General features: G+C 37.5%; 1 protein-coding gene across 1 annotated transcript in view; it reads left to right on the top strand.

Moving 5' to 3' along the window:
• Positions 1–18,076, top strand: part of LOC135465358 (myocardin-related transcription factor A-like) — a 56,780-nt gene that overhangs the window by 9,507 nt on the left and 29,197 nt on the right. The window contains 1 exon segment of the mRNA XM_064742601.1: positions 7,843–7,869. Within this exon segment, the coding sequence (XP_064598671.1) occupies positions 7,843–7,869 (27 nt within the window).

The raw sequence follows: 18,076 nt of genomic DNA, 5'->3' as shown, positions 1-18,076 counted from the left end.
TTATTCATGAAATTGATTTCAAGTATCAGTTTTGTTTGTTAGTTTTTAATATGCAGTGAAATTCATAATGTTTTGCACTTCATATTTTAAGTCCTAATAACATTGTATCATTGATCAGATAAATTCATCGCTTTCTAGCTTGTATAACATAAAAATAAAAAAAGTCTGTTCTGTTTTCAGAAAATACATGTAGCTGAAACTTGACAGTGAGTTCAGTGCAGTAATATATTTTCAAGTGGATACATAATTAAAAAAACAATTATGAGGTTTTTCTACCCTATTTTTAGATATACATGTAGCTTTTTGAAATTCTCCATACATTTCCTTCTGCAGTGTATATAGACATACCAGTTTGTAACAGATATTATAAAACCAGGAAGTTTTCTTATATGGTTTACCAGATTTACCTGTCAAGAGATCAAACTGGAGTTTGTTACAGGCCCTTTTTAATGATAGGTGAGTCGGCTTTTTTTTTTTTTTGTTTTTTTTTTTGTGCAGAAGGAAGAATGATCGTAGAATCCTGTTCAAATGATTGATCACAGTTATATTTTCAATTCCTGTACAGAGGGGGCGAACATGTGAAAATATAACAAAATTCCTGTCCAGCTGATACTTTTTGACAGTGAAGTGGAACCTTATGACCTAGTAAAATAAAATCTATACTGAGAAATCTGTTTTCATTTTCCTAAATTTCCAATTAAACTTTGTGAGATTTAGGGGATTCTTTCTTCATGTGAAGGATCAAACATTTATTCTGACCACAATAAATCATTCAATGTACCTGCTTGTCTAATAGCATGAATAATGTAATCATCCAAGTGAGCCTCAACTCAGATGACCAGCTTTTGACACCGTTCAAAACATTTATACATGAGGAAGAGGAGAGCCCAAAAATCATGTTGTATTGCATGAAGATTAAAGAATGGGACATATCAGCTTTGTCTTTATATGTGAACTTCCCTGCATCTAAAATGCACCTGCCCTTTCTAGTGTAACTACCAGTGTGTCCAATTCACAACTATGTATCAGTAAAGAGATACATTTTCTATCCACCAAAGCATCTAGCAGTGGTGATACCAATGACTGTTTAGGAAATTATATCAATACTTTCCCAGCAACATGCTCCCTAGCATAGAGTTTTGATGGGGAGAAAAGCTGTCCACACACCTGATTGACCTTTTTTTAAATTTTGGGATCCCAGGAACAGTATTTTCCTTGTCAAAAGAAGGGGGTCATGTGGGGGCCTCTAATAGGTGTGAAATGGAATTAACACAATGGTGGATGCCAAAATAAAAGGGGCTCTGTTGGGCATTCTTTGATAATGCAAGTTTAAAACAAACATCTTTTGTTTTGATCATGTTACAGCAGGTATTATGATGTAAAAAACAAGTAATTAAATGAAATAAAATACAAAAATTTAGAATATGTAAAAATACAAAAAAAAAGAATTTCGTTCGGGTCTTTTTGAAGGGTCGGTGAGGTAACATTAAACCTATAATATTTTCATTTTTGCCTTCATTGTAGGGATGACTCCATTTTTGTCTCACAGCTATATTTGTATGTACAGAAATGCTTAATTTTGACAAGTCAACAATTTCCTTCTAACAAACAAGCTTGTGGTGGTGATCCTCACTCACAATCTTAAGTGTATGTAAAACCATCCGCATTTCTATAATACAACAGACAGTACACATTTATTCGTTTGTGCTACAAGAAAGCACTGGTACTGGTACAGTAAATATACCTGTAATTTTTGGAATGGTATTTAAGAACTTTAGATTCAGTTTTGAAATTGTTTATTTATTTATTTGATTGGTGTTTTACGCCATACTCAAGAATATTTCACTTATACGATGGCAGCCAACATTATGTTGGGAGGAAACTGGGCAAAGCCTGGGGGAAACCCACGGCCATCTGCAGGTTGCTGGCAGACCTTCCCACTTACGGCCGGAGAGGCCAACTCATGAGCTGGACTTGAACTCACAGCGACCTTATTGGTGAGAGGCTCCTCGGTCATTACGCTGCGCTAGCGCGCTAACCAACTGAGCCACAGAGGCCCCAAAATTGTTTATTGTTTTTATTGTATTTTTATTATTTTTTGTATTTAAATAATGATTATAAAGACCAATTTGAGTAAGTGCAGGAGACATCTGTAGGCTTGCTTCTGTAGTGGTGCACATGTTGATTTTCTGTCCATTGGGTGTGAAACTAACTTAGAAGGTACTTGCTGTATTATTAGTCACCTTTTTTGTTGGAGGAATTGGTATCAGTCTTCGAATTTTCAGTCTATTCAAAGTCTTTGTTGAAATCAACATGAATAATTTTTTCAACCATTTATACATGTATTTGTGTAAAAGAGTAAGATATATGTAGCTCTGTTAAAATTTGTGTATTTTGAGATATTGCCTATTCAAACATAGTAATACTGAACAGTCATTTGATTTTAGTAAAAAAACTAGAGATGATATTGATTGAACTTATTATTCATATTTTTTTGATGATTCAGTACTCATACATTATAATTACATGTATATATCACATTGTCATTTGAATTTGAATGTGACATGAAGAATCATGAAGAAAGCGCCAGTTGGCACAATTCTAAACTTGAATTCACTTTCACTTTTATTTTACACATGTTTACTGAAGTTAGAACGAATCCTTTACATTTTGAGTGATTACTTACATGTATGGGCTAGACAGTGTTGAGTGTTTGCTGCATGGATAGGGGATATGGGCTAGACAGTGTTGAGTGTTTGCTGCATGGATAGGGGATATGGGCTAGACAGTGTTGAGTGTTTGCTGCATGGATAGGGGATATGGGCTAGACAGTGTTGAGTGTTCGCTGCATGGATAGGGGATATGGGCTAGACAGTGTTGAGTGTTTGCTGCATGGATAGGGGATATGGGCTAGACAGTGTTGAGTGTTTGCTGCATGGATAGGGGATATGGGCTAGACAGTGTTGAGTGTTTGCTGCATGGATAGGGGATACAGGTGGTGGATATTTTGGGCTGTGGATGATTAAAACTGCCTTCATTCTGTTTGACCGTGTTTATTGGAAATGAAAGGTTGGGGTCTGACTCAGTGTTGCCAACATTCCCATTGTGTAACATCTGGAAGGCATAGTTTGTATTACGCCATCAGAACATGACGGAGAAAGAAGTATAACGCTAGTCTATGTATCCCTGATGCCTTTATCCAGTATACCTGTATCCAGTCCAATAAACACGAATGTTAATATGGTGAGAAGTTTTAAAATAAGGGTTTCCATGTCTTGTTATGATTTATCAGTAAGCCATGAGCTACATCTAGACCACCCTTTGAAAAATGAAAATATGTTCTATTTAGCATTATCAAGATTTTAATATTCATTTCTGACTTCTCTTGCACTCAGCAATTAACAAGTAATTGATGTGGTTCTTGTACATGTAAATCTGATTGAATTCAAAACTTTTGGTTTGAGGCATATCATTTTACTTACAACCCACTAATGGGTTGTAAGTAAATGTCATGGTGATTGTTATTCGCATCCGCAAATTTGCATAAGAATGCCATCTTTAAGGTTGCAAGCTCCATTTGAGTTGTATTTCAGCTATGCCTTTTATGGTTGGCCGCTTCCGATTTGACGATCTTTGCACATGTTTTTGAAGGCCCTTTTGCCTAGTTCTCATTTCACGCCTTCATGGAAATAAACTTCTCACAGCCACAGCCCATGTATCATTGGGATTTTCCAATCACCTATGTGTACCACAGAAAAGTTTTACAGGTTCGACACATGATGAGAATCAGTATGGTGGACATATATCTGCAAATCCAAACTTGCATTCTTTGAGAGTTTATAGATTATTGCTGGACAAAACAGGCCTACTGGTTATATTCTTTGCTTGACAGAAGCAGAGCTCAAGTTCAAACCTTTCTGCTTTCCGACATTGTGCGAAATCAGTCACTTTAATCACATTCAGAGAAACATCTACCAGACTGTGGAAATAGGAACCCCTCACACACAGTGATCCAGGCCACAGATATTTAACTGAATTTCTTGCGCTTGAAGTCCTGTGAATATTTGTAGTACACTGAACGAACTGAATGCACATTTCCTTAGCTAATTCTTACAAAAGGGATGTTCAGAAGTGGCAGTCCTCAACATCGAAGGCTGTACATCTGCCAAAATAAGTGAAGAATTAGATGTAAAACTTTAACACATTACATGCAGACAAATGTGCGAGACGTGAGCTCATTCGCAGGCGTTGTGCTGGCATGGGAGGCCTATCTGAGCCAGGCATAGCAATGCAAATCAAGATTTGACGGTTATTCGATTTCGTAAATTACAATGAAATGTTATTAAAAGGTATCAAAATGTACTATGCTGTATTTGTTGGTAGTGGATGAAATTGGATTTGATAGTTTACCTTCAGGGGCAGAAATGTTTTCTTAAAACCGCCTATCACAGAGACAGGTAAATTTTTTTTGTTCCTGTCACCTACAGGTCTAATCGGCCCCATCAGTCTAAGTTTTAGAAAGTCTATAATCCGTGCTATTGCTACCAGTCGCCAAGGATTGTTGCATTTTGCGAATATATAATTTCAGTTTGGCGAAATTATTTTCCATCAACATAGCGACTTGGGCAAAGCAGTATCACTCTGCCGTTTTACAAGAAAATTTGGTTTCAGTATAATTTCCCTTTTTATTCAATATTCTGTTGGGACTTCTGCACAGTCAATCATCAAACCGAAAAACTTACTTGCGGGTGTCTGTACTTGTGTACGCACGTGCTTCTCATTCAAGGGAAACTATCAAGGAAAAGCATCCGGTCTGTGTGCGTTTATATTTCTATGCATGTGTCATCAGTTGCACCCGTTACACCTGCGACGTCACGCGTAGTTCCCCAGCGAGAAAAGTTAGCAGTGTGGTCCTTAAGCTCTACACTTTTGTGCAGTGGAAGAGGCGGGGCCAATAAATATTAACTTCACATTTGATTTGACTGGTGTTTCACGTTGGACTGAAGAAGATTTAATTTATGTGATTGTGGCCGTTAACTCACACAGACTACAAATGCAATGGTAAGAGATTCCCGAGTTGTGCACAACACTTCAATTTTTTATTGATTTATTGCTCTGCATTGACTGTTCTCTAGTTCAGGTTGACTGGCACTGTTCATTCCGTCATAGCTGTGAAGCCTTGTGAAAAAGTTTTGGAAAAAGCATTTTTACTGATTTAATTTTGCTGTTCCTATGACAGCCAAAGTGCGTTATTCAACGTTGAAAGTATGGTTTGTCTCGGAGTTGAAAGCGTAAATACAATAGGCTCGTTGGCAAGCTGGTTGATCAACATTTTGATTATGGGAACACAAAGTAAATATACACATCTCACAAACTTAGAATTACATGGATATTGCCGTAGAAATTATTGGGCTTACCTGTCGCTGCGACAGGTGAATTTTTTTGTGACTTGTCGCCAATAAAAATTGCCATCGTCCACAGGTAGACAGGTGTTACTTCGACCCCTGACCTTTAATTATAATGAAAATAATTTTTTAGTCACAGGAAATTGACATTAGTCAGGTATAGCAATTGTGGCAAATCATCCGATTTCTGGACTGAAAAGCTTGATTCTGCGATCGATGCGAAACTGGGGAGAAAAATGATGGCATTCTTTTACCATTCAGTGTTGTTAGGTTACATGTTGGTAAAGTTTAAAATCTTTATGTGGGATCCTGAAAGGAAGCAGGAAAGTTTGACTTTGATTTGTGTGAGTTTGCTTTGACAACAACCAAAAAAAAAAGGTTATTATTTGGATATGACAGTAATGAAGAGCCACATGATAACAGTTATACATGTCGCGTAATGCAAGCTGGAACTACATGTATCTACTGTTTTATCAGTGTTCATGTCTGTGCCCTTCCGGTGTTCACCAGATATCACCATGCCATCCCACAAAGTGAAATTATATTCTTGACTGCCACATCAATTCAGATACAGTGGTTAGGTTGATGGTGAATAAAAGTAAATGAAAGGAAAACAACTAATTCAATAGTGTGGTGGTACAGGTATGCTCTGGTACTTTATAGAGGTAATTCATGTATCAGTTTTGACTTTGCTAATTACTGCAAAAAGAGATGGAGAGCTGCTAACATGGCGAACCAGACTTTCCTTGTTCAGCACAAAATCATGTTGATGTTTGTAGGTTATGTTTTTATATTCTTATGTTATTAAAATATTGTTGAGACTATGTTTAGACTTCCAGCTACAGCAATATATTTATCTTAGGATGGTTGTGGCACTGCATGATGATTACAGGATGACAGAAATCTGATCATTTTGACCCAGGACTGAGATAAATAAGCGACAGTGAAATTTACTCTACTGATGCGAAATTGGCCTCTGCTGGCTTAATCATTTCAGCTGACTCAGAGAGTATAGGATTGCTGTTGTGGGGCGCATATTGTTCACCTGCAGATTTAATGTTGTACACCTGTCAGAAAGATTGAGATGGAGAGATAATAATCCCACTTGATACAATATGTTTGTCCACCCTGCGTCTCTGCATTTACATCTTGGGTTGGTGTGATATGCTACATGTAGATAGTAATAGTTGTACTGGTGCCCATGTTCAGGTATAGTTGTACTGGTGCCCATGTTCAGATATGGTTGTTCTGGTGCCCATGTTCAGTTATAGTTGTTCTGGTGGCCATGTTTAGATATGGTTGTTCTGGTGCCCATGTTCAGTTATAGTTGTACTGGTGCCCATGTTCAGATATGGTTATTCTGGTGTCCATGTTCAGGTATAGTTGTACTGGTGCCCATGTTCAGTTATAGTTATACTGGTGCCCATGTTCAGTTATAGTTGTACTGGTGCCCATGTTCAGGTATAGTTGTACTGGTGCCCATGTTCAGGTATGGTTGTTCTGGTGCCCATGTTCAGGTATGGTTGTTCTGGTGCCCATGTTCAGGTATGGTTGTTGTTGTGCCCATGTTCAGTTATAGTTGTACTGGTGCCCATGTTCAGATATGGTTGTTCTGGTGCCCATGTTCAGTTATGGTTGTTCTGGTGCCCATGTTCAGGTATAGTTGTAGTGGTGCCCATGTTCAGGTATGGTTGTTCTGGTGCCCATGTTCAGTTATGGTTGTTCTGGTGCCCATGTTCCGGTATAGTTGTACTGGTGCCCATGTTCAGGTATGGTTGTTGTGGTGCCCATGTTCAGTTATAGTTGTACTGGTGCCCATGTTCAGGTATGGTTGTTCTGGTGCCCATGTTCAGTTATGGTTCTTCTGGTGCCCATGTTCAGGTATAGTTGTACTGGTGCCCATGTTCAGGTATGGTTGTTGTGGTGCCCATGTTCAGTTATAGTTGTACTGGTGCCCATGTTCAGATATGGTTGTTCTGGTGCCCATGTTCAGTTATGGTTGTTCTGGTGGCCATGTTCAGGTGTAGTTGTACTGGTGCCCATGTTCAGTTATGGTTGTTCTGGTGCCCATGTTCAGTTATAGTTGTTTTGGTGCCCATGTTCAGTTATAGTTGTACTGGTGCCTATGTTCAGGTATAGTTGTAGTGGTGCCCATGTTCAGTTATAGTTGTTTTGGTGCCCATGTTCAGTTATAGTTGTACTGGTGCCTGTGTTCAGTTATAGTTGTTTTGGTGCCTGTGTTCAGTTATAGTTGTTTTGGTGCCCATGTTCAGTTATAGTTGTACTGGTGCCTGTGTTCAGGTATAGTTGTAGTGGTGCCCATGTTCAGTTATAGTTGTGTATTAAGCATGCTTAAGGGATGCACATGTACTTGTAATGGGCTGTCTCATCGTATCATATTTATGAAATGCTAAACATCATGTGTTCTATTTTGTAGGCCTGTCTGCTACCCCCTCAGCTGCCGGTAAGTCATTTTTTGCTTGTTTTTGCTTTCATGCTTCAGTATTATTGGGCTATTAGTTGTCTCCCTTTACTGAGTGACTCCACACTCCTCAATTTACACCATAAGAACTCTCTTTTATTGTTTTTAAAAATGTGCATTAAATTTAAATTGGTCCATTGACAACTGGTAGATATGCAAGAGACCACTGATCACTGACAAATCAGTCTCCATGTCATGATCAAGTATGATGGTTATTTTTTTTTATTTTTTTTTTTTTAGGAACCCTAATTTTCAGTCTTCTTAACTGCCTCTGTAACAAATATTTTGAAACATTCTGAGAGCACTATGGGGTGTAGAGAAATAATTTGTACAGTTTTATGAAGCTTGCAGCTTTAATGACACAAACAAAGCATTTTGGCCTTATTATTAATTAAATGTATAAATTCGACTGAAAAAAGTGCCTTAGTAGTTGAAAAAGATTTACTGTACTCACAACCTCAGGTGATTTCTTCCACTCTTGACATTTTACAGAAAAGAATTCATCTTTAGATTGTTTGTGCTGCTCTTGTACTTAATATCAGGTATTCATCATTAGTCTTGGTACCTTGTCGAAGTTCTATCATATCAGACTCTGCAAGCCTGAAAATAGATGTCTGACATGTTTGAAAACACGGTTTTGAAGAAGACCCATATTGTCATTGTTAATAACAATGGACTAAGGTTACTTGACCCAAGTGTAAATCATGTTGTAATATTGTGTAACATTGTGGACAATATGGGTTTTACAACCTTTCCATGAGGGGAGTGAGATGTTATAAATGTCAGGCACCTATTTTCAGGTTTGCAGAAAAAGGAATTTTTTGTTATGTCTTTAACCTGGTGCTTCCTCAAAGGCTCAGATGTACATGTACAAGACATTAGTTAGCTGGGGCTGATAGACTGAAACACTTCAGTCCCAGACAAAAACTGGACTCAAAGTAGTTATTTAATAAAGCTGAACAGAATGAACTACATGTAGTGACTTTCTCAAATAATGTGGACAGCTCCTGCAGTGCGAAGTAAAGTATGAAAATATGTCAGAAAAATATGAAGAATAAAGGAATGTGGCCAGAAATTGGATTTGTTGAAACCTGGAGAGAGAGTGCCCATATTCAGGGCAGAAAAAAAAGAGAACAAAGAAGCAGAAAGGGAAGAAAAATGTCAATACAAAGTGGATCGCATTACCTTTCCATAATTAGTAGTGACATTCCTATTCTTTTTGTCCTGGTACAGTATGAATTGAAAATAAAGTCTCTTTTTTATCTCATACTGTTCCAAAATAGTGTGTATGCATGTGTGTATGCATCATGAAGAAGGAAGTGTGTGTGTTCGTGTGTGTGTGTGCATCATGAAGAAGGAAGTGTGTGTGGGCGTGTGTGTGCGTGTATCATGAAGAAGGAAGTGTAAATAACAACATGACTCTTAGCTCTTAATGGTAATGTGGAGTAGTTAAAACTTATAGTTAACTTCATGTAAAATTTATTTATTTATTTATTTATTTGCCCCATAGCATTTACATGTGTGTACAGTGCATTTATGTTACGCAGTTCTGTTCTGTTCATGTCCTTGAGAATGTTCTTGGCCTATTTGTTTCTGCTGGTAAAGAAGTGTAATGGTACATGCACATGCCATAATGGAATTGTCTTAACACCAGACAAACCAAGGCTGTGACCTCTCTTCTTACTTTCTGCTGTGTTTCTGGAACTATTAGTGACGGTTACCTCTATAGAGGCATGTACAGTTTAATGACTGTTGGCTCATTACTTACCTTCATGTTTCCTTACCAATGACTGCTATTACCAAAAGTGACAGTGTTAAGCTTAGCTTGCCTTTCATCTTCAGGGTGTTAAATGTGTGCACTGACACTGTGGTATTCTGGGATGACTTTTGCAGAACAGTTATCTTATGCTCGGCCTTGGCACCAATCTACCTATTATTATGGTCTTCATTTGGGGAAAGAAAATAAATAGCCCCCAGCATTTTGATAACTGAAAACCATGTCAGTGTGCTAGAACTACAAGCCATGGTGTATGCTTATTAGTATTGTCTCTTCTTTTGGCACATTTATCTTCTAACAGTGTATTCAGAAGTGCATATAATTGTACTATTAGTAGTTGCACACACATCTAGATAAGTTTTCACTATTCTTGAATATGGTGTAAAACACCTGTAAACTAAATAAATAAATAAAATAAATCTTTGGTGGTTATCCAGAATTAAAATGATCTAAAGAGCAAACCAGTAGAAACCAAGTAGATAAACATCTAAATTATATTTAATTGCATATACATGTATGGTGTAAGAGACTGCTGTATATCATTTGAGCATATCATGTGCACTGTACATACAGTATCAAGGCATGTGTGTTAGGTGCAAATAGATCAGTCTCAAAGAGACAACAGTAGTATGATCATGCACTGAGCAAGTACACATGTGCATAATGTTTAAACTTTGATGAAATAATGTGTATCCTCTGGTAGTGTGGAGGAATTGCAGTTTTAGTTTTTGCTTTGTAAGTGCTTTCATGATGGGAGTGATGATGAAGCATCAGTAGGAAACCATGGTATATGTAACAGCTTACTGTAAGACCTATGCGTACACAATGTTTCTTTTCTTTTGCAAGACACTTGGACATGTATTAAACACAGTTGGCATACATATTGACTACAAGTGTTTGTCATGTCTTTGTAAATTATACACTTACCCTGAAAGGAGACAGAGATAATTGCTCCTCTTTTTTTTTTTTTTTTTTTTTGTTGTCAGAAATGTCTTCTCGGCATAAATGGTGTGCTTATTTTTTGATGTACTTGTATCAATACGTATACATGCCATTGTATTTGGGATTGGTACATTTGAACCCTCACATGTTTCCTAATTCACAAGTCATTTATTCAAGATATTACACTTCCTTGAGATCATTAAAAATAATTTCTATAGTTCAAAGTAAGAAGAGGGAAGTGCAAATGTGCTTTTGTGCCTGGGGTATTTAGTACCAGGAAGAACATAGGGTTGAATGAAAACAATTGAAAAATCTGGTCTCCTCTCATCATACAGAACTGCAAGAGTTATGCCCCTTTATGTGAAATGGCAGTGAAGTATGCAGGTTATTTACAGTGGTATAATACATTAAGACTAAGTTTTGTGTTTTAGCCGATTGTATGAACTACTGCTATAAATATTTTTTATATGTAAGACTGTGAAAACTGTGAAGAGGGGCAGAGAAGCAGTATAGAAACAGACCAGTATGTTCATCTGGTGCACAGCTATTGCCCAGCTTTGTCATTTCGTATTCATGTGCTGTTTGAAAACAGATTGCGCATCCCTATAACAATGGTGTTCTTAGACAAGGGTTTAGGTAGTGCTGAAAGAAAAAACATATGGAATGTTGTATTCAACAGGCTATAGCAGTATCACTTGACAAATCAAATATCTGTGAGCTGTTTTGACCTTTGTGCAGGATGGAGGTAGTGTTATGAGGTGTAGAGAGTTGTTTACCTGAGTTGGTCTGGCTGGATTGGAGTAAGGGGAACCTCCACACTCAGGGCATCTGCACTGGACTGTAGTAATTATATACTAAACAAGGAGCTAAGCTAACTCCTCAAAACAAACCCTGCCATCTGCTTGTGAATTTTCAGCCATAAAAAAAGGTAGAAAGATATGTACGGTACAAAATGATCAAACTATTACACAAAAATTGTTTAAGGTAATGTCGTATATTGAAATGTCAGGGTTGTCAAAAAATGTTTCAACTGTTCTAAGAAAGTATATTCCTTACTGAACATTTCAGTCATTAAACAGAAACAAACAGAAGACCTGAATCTGATAGCATCCCAGAAATAGTAACACAACCTCTAACATCACCACATTCTCAGACAAACTTAGTGAAAACATGTTTTTGTTTATCTCTCTTCCTGTGCCTTGAAATAAGGAAAGACTTTGGCATTGCTACCTAAACATGCATGTCAAAACAGGTGATTGGAATGTACATGGAAGTTAACCAGACACAGTTTGTACATCTGCATCTACATGTTAACTCTCTACATGACCCATTTACTTTGCTCCTTACACAATACATGTTGTCTAATCAGACAGTGAAACGTTGAGGTGACCAAGTATGCGGGTTTTCCCTCAGTGTTTTACCTTAGTGTTATGTAAATTTGACATCTCTTTTGCTCTTCCAGACTTACATGAAGCTTTTCAGAATACAGATCTGTACTTTTCCAAGCCCTATAAACCTGGAGCATGTTTTGGTTTACAAAAGCATGCTTCCTTTCATCATGAAATAATTCTGACATTGTTGTCCATGGACACTGAATACACATACCATGATGTCACAATTTACTTAGATGTAACTGGCACATCATAGGCATAGCAGCTTTGGCAACCACCATTTGTAAGCACATGGTTATGTATCTCTTCACTTATGTATCTCTTGGAAGTTACACCAGCCACTATACTGCTTCAGAAGAAAGAGTTTGAAAGAACCTTACAACATGCAGGTGCAAACCGTGAATACACTGACAGACAGTACATTTGGTCTTAACCTGCTAATTCTATCCCACTGTACAGTCTTGACACATTGGTAACACCGCAGATGAAATGTCTGCATTCCAAGTCAGTTGTTGCCACAATTCAAAGTGGTACATCGTTAATGTGGAATCGAACCGGGAAGATTGCTGACATCTGACATACATGTATGCTTCCCGCAACAACAATAGTACATGTACAGATTGAAATGAAACAAAGAAACTGTAGAAGTTTAGTTTTTTTTATTATATATACATTTGTATTATACAGTTGGCCATGTCTTTAACAGATCTCAGTGACAGCCATTTCCTTTGAATGGCCCATATCCTTTCTCAGCTCTCTAGGCAAACCCTGTGTAGAAGGCCACGGACCTAGTGCTGTTCTGTGTGCAACGGGGGAATAGAGTAAACCCTAGGTTGGCTTCATATTTCACTTACTTGACAGCATTCAGTATTTATTTGTTTCAAATTCAATATTTAAAGGATGTTTTCTTAGGTAACAGATAAGATTATAACATTGTATCTAATCTTAATTTTTGTAGCTAGTTTGGCTAATGTCATGTTTCCCTTTTGTTTTGATTTGAATGTTCCCATTCTTCTGTCAAGGGTTATGGCTGATGTTTCCTTTTTCTAACACATTCACATCACAGCATGGTTTTAAATCCTATGCATTCATTCCTTTTAGTGAATGCATTTTGGCAATCTGTTGATTCAAATTGGTGACTGTAGCGTGATGGTTAAATGTCATGTACTGTATCGTCATGTAAATGTTATGTATTACACTGCAGGTCATCTCGAAGCTGATTGGAATTTGTAAAGATGATGTTACAGAAGATCTAGAAGATCTATAGTCAGTTATCTTCCAATATCAGCATAACCTTATGACCTGGTCAGCCAGATGGACAGCTGCTTCAGCTTTCTCTTGGTTAATACTTACTCAGTAACTTGTCATGTTGGCCACATTCTCATCATGGCTTACATACCAACATCCAGGGGCTAGGGAGTGCCAAGAAACAGTATGCAGGGGTATAGCTTCACCTTCTCACAGCGTCTGTTGCTACAGACTTTGGTCTTCATACAATGTTCCAGAACATACTTGAATGAAATTGTCATGATCAAGATATTATGTACAGTGAAGTACTTAATTTTCGCTGAATTCAAGCATTGAATTATCAGCTACATCTACTTAGACTTTAAATAATATACAAACTCTAGTTATATGAAACAAAGTTGGAGTTCGTTTGTCTTAAGTTTTATCAATTTTCGATATGCCGGCAAAGTGAAAGAAAAGAAGATTCCAACATGTGCTGGCTTTCAATGACTGTCGCTTTGATACACCCCCATAGCTGTGTATCTCTTGTGGACCAATGAGTGAACTTTGTGAACAAATTGTTAACTGTGTACAACAACACAATGGCAGCCTGACAGCTACAACAATGTTATCAGTTTCTGACTGGCTGCAGATGACAATTAAAACTGAAAACAATCCAGAACTAATGGTGTTACTTGATACAGAATGATTGACTGGGGCAGGTGAATTCATATGTTTTGCATTGAACTGCTCAAGAAGTGAGAGGTCACTTTGCAGTTGATTAAAAGGAGCGAAAAGTAATGACATTTTTAATATTGCTCATAATAGATGTGAAAGTGATCTCTGTATATAGTGATAATCATTACCCATTGGTATAATCTCTGATCCAGATTATGAGAATAAGGGACACTGCCAGAAACAAAGGGGAATTAAAGGCAACCTTGATAGCACCTGTTTGACTGGCTTGAGTAATTTTTGCCATATTAATAAGGATAATTAAACTGTTTTAGGATTGTTTTCATAATTCCCTTGAATAAATATGTGAAAATCAATTCCCACAAACATATTTTTGGAGTATATCCAAAAAAAAAAATAAGTACTTTACAGTATGTGTATATATATATATATATATATATGAATTGTTCTTAGTTCAACGTCTCCACTGGAGATGTTATAAATAACATTATTATTAGAATCAGTACAAAGGACATACCAGTGAGCGAACAAGGTACCCGCAGACTGTGAATGTGAGAATCATTTCCTCTTTTGAAGTCAAAGTCAAACTTGATTGAGGTGGAAACCAGAAAGTTGGTACACATAAAAATGTGGATATATTTAGTACATGGAGAAAGATTCATTGATACCATCAGAGCTTTCTTCACTATTTCTTGTATGGGTCAAACTTTAATGTGCTCTCAGGCTTATGTTTGGTTTTCAAGTGTGTTTCTGTGGACCACAGGGCAGTGTTTGTTTTTTCTCAGTATGCCTCTAATGAACACCATTGACAAGGCTGTGGGCTGAGGGTGATGAAGTGTGCCTGAGTGGTTCTCTGTGTACCAGAATTTTCCACCCCTCTCTTTGGTGCGAAATAGATCCCAAAGTGGAAGAAGCCTCATTATCGGGTAAAGAAAGGAACATACTGATGCGAAAACTACATTGTAAAGACAGCAATCTGCCTGGTGAGCAGATATCTATATATGTTGTCTCCACATGCAGTGTACATGAATTGTGTCATTTGGTCTTGGCATTGTTAGCATAATAACCATTTTTTCAGACTTTTTCTCATGGGCAAACCATTCACTGCTAAATACATGTAGTTATGATTTTTTCTAGTTTATATGAATTGTGATATTTTACAAAGAATCAGTTTTTTGCAGAGCCACTTCTACTGTTTTCTCTTTGTAACATTGAAAATCAAGGAAGGGTGCATTAGAGCCCTTCTTCAAAAAAGATATTTGCTCAAAGCAAAGAGTAAAGTACTGGCAGTGGTATATATTAAGGAGATATAGGGATAGATGCATGTTGTGAAGATTGAGTTCTGTTCAGTTGATTTCGCGAGCTGTTTTCAGAACAAGGAGATTAGATGCTGTATGTAAGGCTTTGGCATTTTTGGAATCACCATATCACATTTTTGTGGCGCTCTTTTTAAGTAACATACAATAAGTAGGCTGAATTTTCATGCAGTAGAAAGAAAGTAATAGTTTTAGGTGATGGTTGAGATTCATGTCTTGGTGGTTTAGCTTTTTGTTGATTTTGAGAACAAATCTTTGGTTTTGGGTTATAAGAAATGCATCCAACATGAGTGACATTTCAGATGGTTAATGTGACTTGATTGGCTCAGGAAAAAAATGTTTGCTGCTGATAAATGGCTTGGCCTTGTGACCGACCACCCAGAAAATGGGCCAACCTATGTGAAATTTTTGTAAGTATTATCACACACCTGCTGTGACTAGAAGAATATAATTGCAATTTCCATGCTGCAAAATTATTAATATCTACATGTTTCATTTTTTTTATTTTATCATAGCTGTTTTTTTTTGTATTTTTTTAGCTGTTACATATAACTGATTGCAAGGATGATACATGTACTTGTATGCCAGGTGTTGTTCTCACTACACAAGCAGGATGGTAATCAAGTGGTGTTTTTTCTTGCTTTTCAAAAAAGCAATAACCAAAAAGAAAGAGCTAAAGGTAGATACATAGCAAGGTCAGAATGGTGAAACAGGAACTGGCTAAGGATCATTGCTCCAGTCCACATGTAGACACGTGAATGTCACATGAACTTTTTATTGTTGTATGGGTATTTCTATGTGACTTAAATTCTTTTAATGTGTGTTTCTAGGTTTTCTTATTGCATAGAGTGGGTTAGATTATACAGTGGGCTGGGGTATGCCCCATTGCCCCCAAGTTATATATTGCAGATTTCAGAGTTCTCCTTGTGACACTTGCAGTCTGGTCCTCAACATTGAAACAACAGCATACAGTACTGTACATATAGGTACAGTTGGCTTTAGATAAGGTATTGTTATTAAAACAAAAGTTACCAAACCAAATGTGTTGAAAGTGGGGTTAGAAACAAGCAATTTAGAAATGAGAAATATATTTTGTTGATGTACATTCAGGAAGTTGTACATGTTATGGTAAGAGAGTGTGTTTGTTATACAAAGGGTTTATACTCTCATCTGTTTGTCTGTTTGACCAAAGACAATAATCTTATCTAGAAATCAGAGCATAAATTGCAAACGGATAGCCAGTATGTCTGGGTGAAAGGTTCACTTTTGACAATCCATTCATCACCACACAAGACAAATTCAGTGTCTTTAATACACCTTGCTGTTAAAACTATTCTTGCAACAGACTGGAGAGAGATATTCCAGCAGATTTCCCACATAACCTAGAACATCTAGAGTCTCATGACTGTCAAAGTATTGTTGGTGTGTTTAAGAGGGGAGGAGAGATAGACGCGGTAGGGTTGGGGGTTACATGGGGAACCTGTAGCTTTATCTCCTGTGTACTCTCCTCCCACCCCACTTCTGGCAGGCACATGGCTGACCTCCAGAATTGGCCATGAAACGGCGATCTTTGCAGTTTTGCAGACTATGCTGTCATAGTTGATCAGTGGTTTTGTGCTGTAATATGTATGCCAAACACTTTCTTTCCTTTTTTAGACACAACCACCTTCAACGTGTGTAAGTTAACTGTCATTAAGGTGGTTGGCAGCACTCATTACATAGTGTTATACGCACAGTCTTACATTATTTTGACAAACACTTGTCTTCGTCTTTCACCATGGTGGCATGCAAATCTGATTGTCAAACATGGCAGTGACAAATTTATCATTTACGTGTTAAAGGTTGATGGTTTATCCTGGGAATTCCAATTTATTCTACACATTATGTCAGTGAAAAATTCTTGAGAATGGCGATAATGGTAATCTGTCTTTTACTCGTGTATTTAGTGTATAGGAACAGGATTCTATAATGTATAGCATGTAAAGATCCTTTGAAATGAGGGTTGCCAAACTTTTTTACATTTGGACGTGTAAACAGTACAAGACAATCCCCAAAGACGGCCAAAGTATGTGCTTTTCAAGAATATTACCCCAAATTTACCCTCTCCCCCCCCCACCGGCATATTTTTGCGGTGGGAGTGGCAGCGTCCAGTTTGGTTTAATTTTTTGGCCAATGATAGGATTGTAGCGACCACATATAGTGCATTTTAAAGACCTGTGTGGTAAATTCGCACACAAACTCCTCATAGTGTCCTTTACCACCACAGTGATTTACTACTCCTTAAAAATGCATGCGGGGCCTCCGTGGCTCAGTCGGTTAGCGCGCTAGCGCAGCGTAATGACCCAGAAGCCTCTCACCAATGCGGTCGCTGTGAGTTCAAGACCAGCTCATGCTGCCTTCCTCTCCGGCCGTACGTGGGAAGGTCTGGCAGCAACCTGCGGATGGTCGTGGGTTTCCCCCGGGCTCTGCCCGGTTTCGACCCACCATAATGCTGACCGCCGTCGTATAAGTGAATATTCTTGAGTACGGCGTAAAACACCAATCAAAAAAAAAAAAAAAAAAAAAAAAAAAAATGCATACGATAACATTCATAGATGTGACAGTATAATAATTTTAGCCTTTCTTGTTGATTTAATCACAAGATCAGTGTCAGCAATTGTACTTAATTTTGGTTTAAAGGTCAATATTTGAACGTATCACAGGACTTGGACATTATGCAGTTTTACAAATTGCTTAATCATACAAGCTATAGGTATTCTTGAATGCCGAACATTATAATGCAATTTTACGAACTGCTCTATCAGACAAGATACCAGTAATTCTTAAATGCCTTGTTTTTA

Source organism: Liolophura sinensis, chromosome 1 (assembly GCF_032854445.1).
Source record: "Liolophura sinensis isolate JHLJ2023 chromosome 1, CUHK_Ljap_v2, whole genome shotgun sequence".
NCBI classification, from domain to species: Eukaryota; Metazoa; Mollusca; class Polyplacophora; order Chitonida; family Chitonidae; genus Liolophura; species Liolophura sinensis.
The sequence above is the reverse complement of the archived record's forward strand: the minus strand, read 5'-3'. Positions and strand labels throughout refer to the sequence as shown.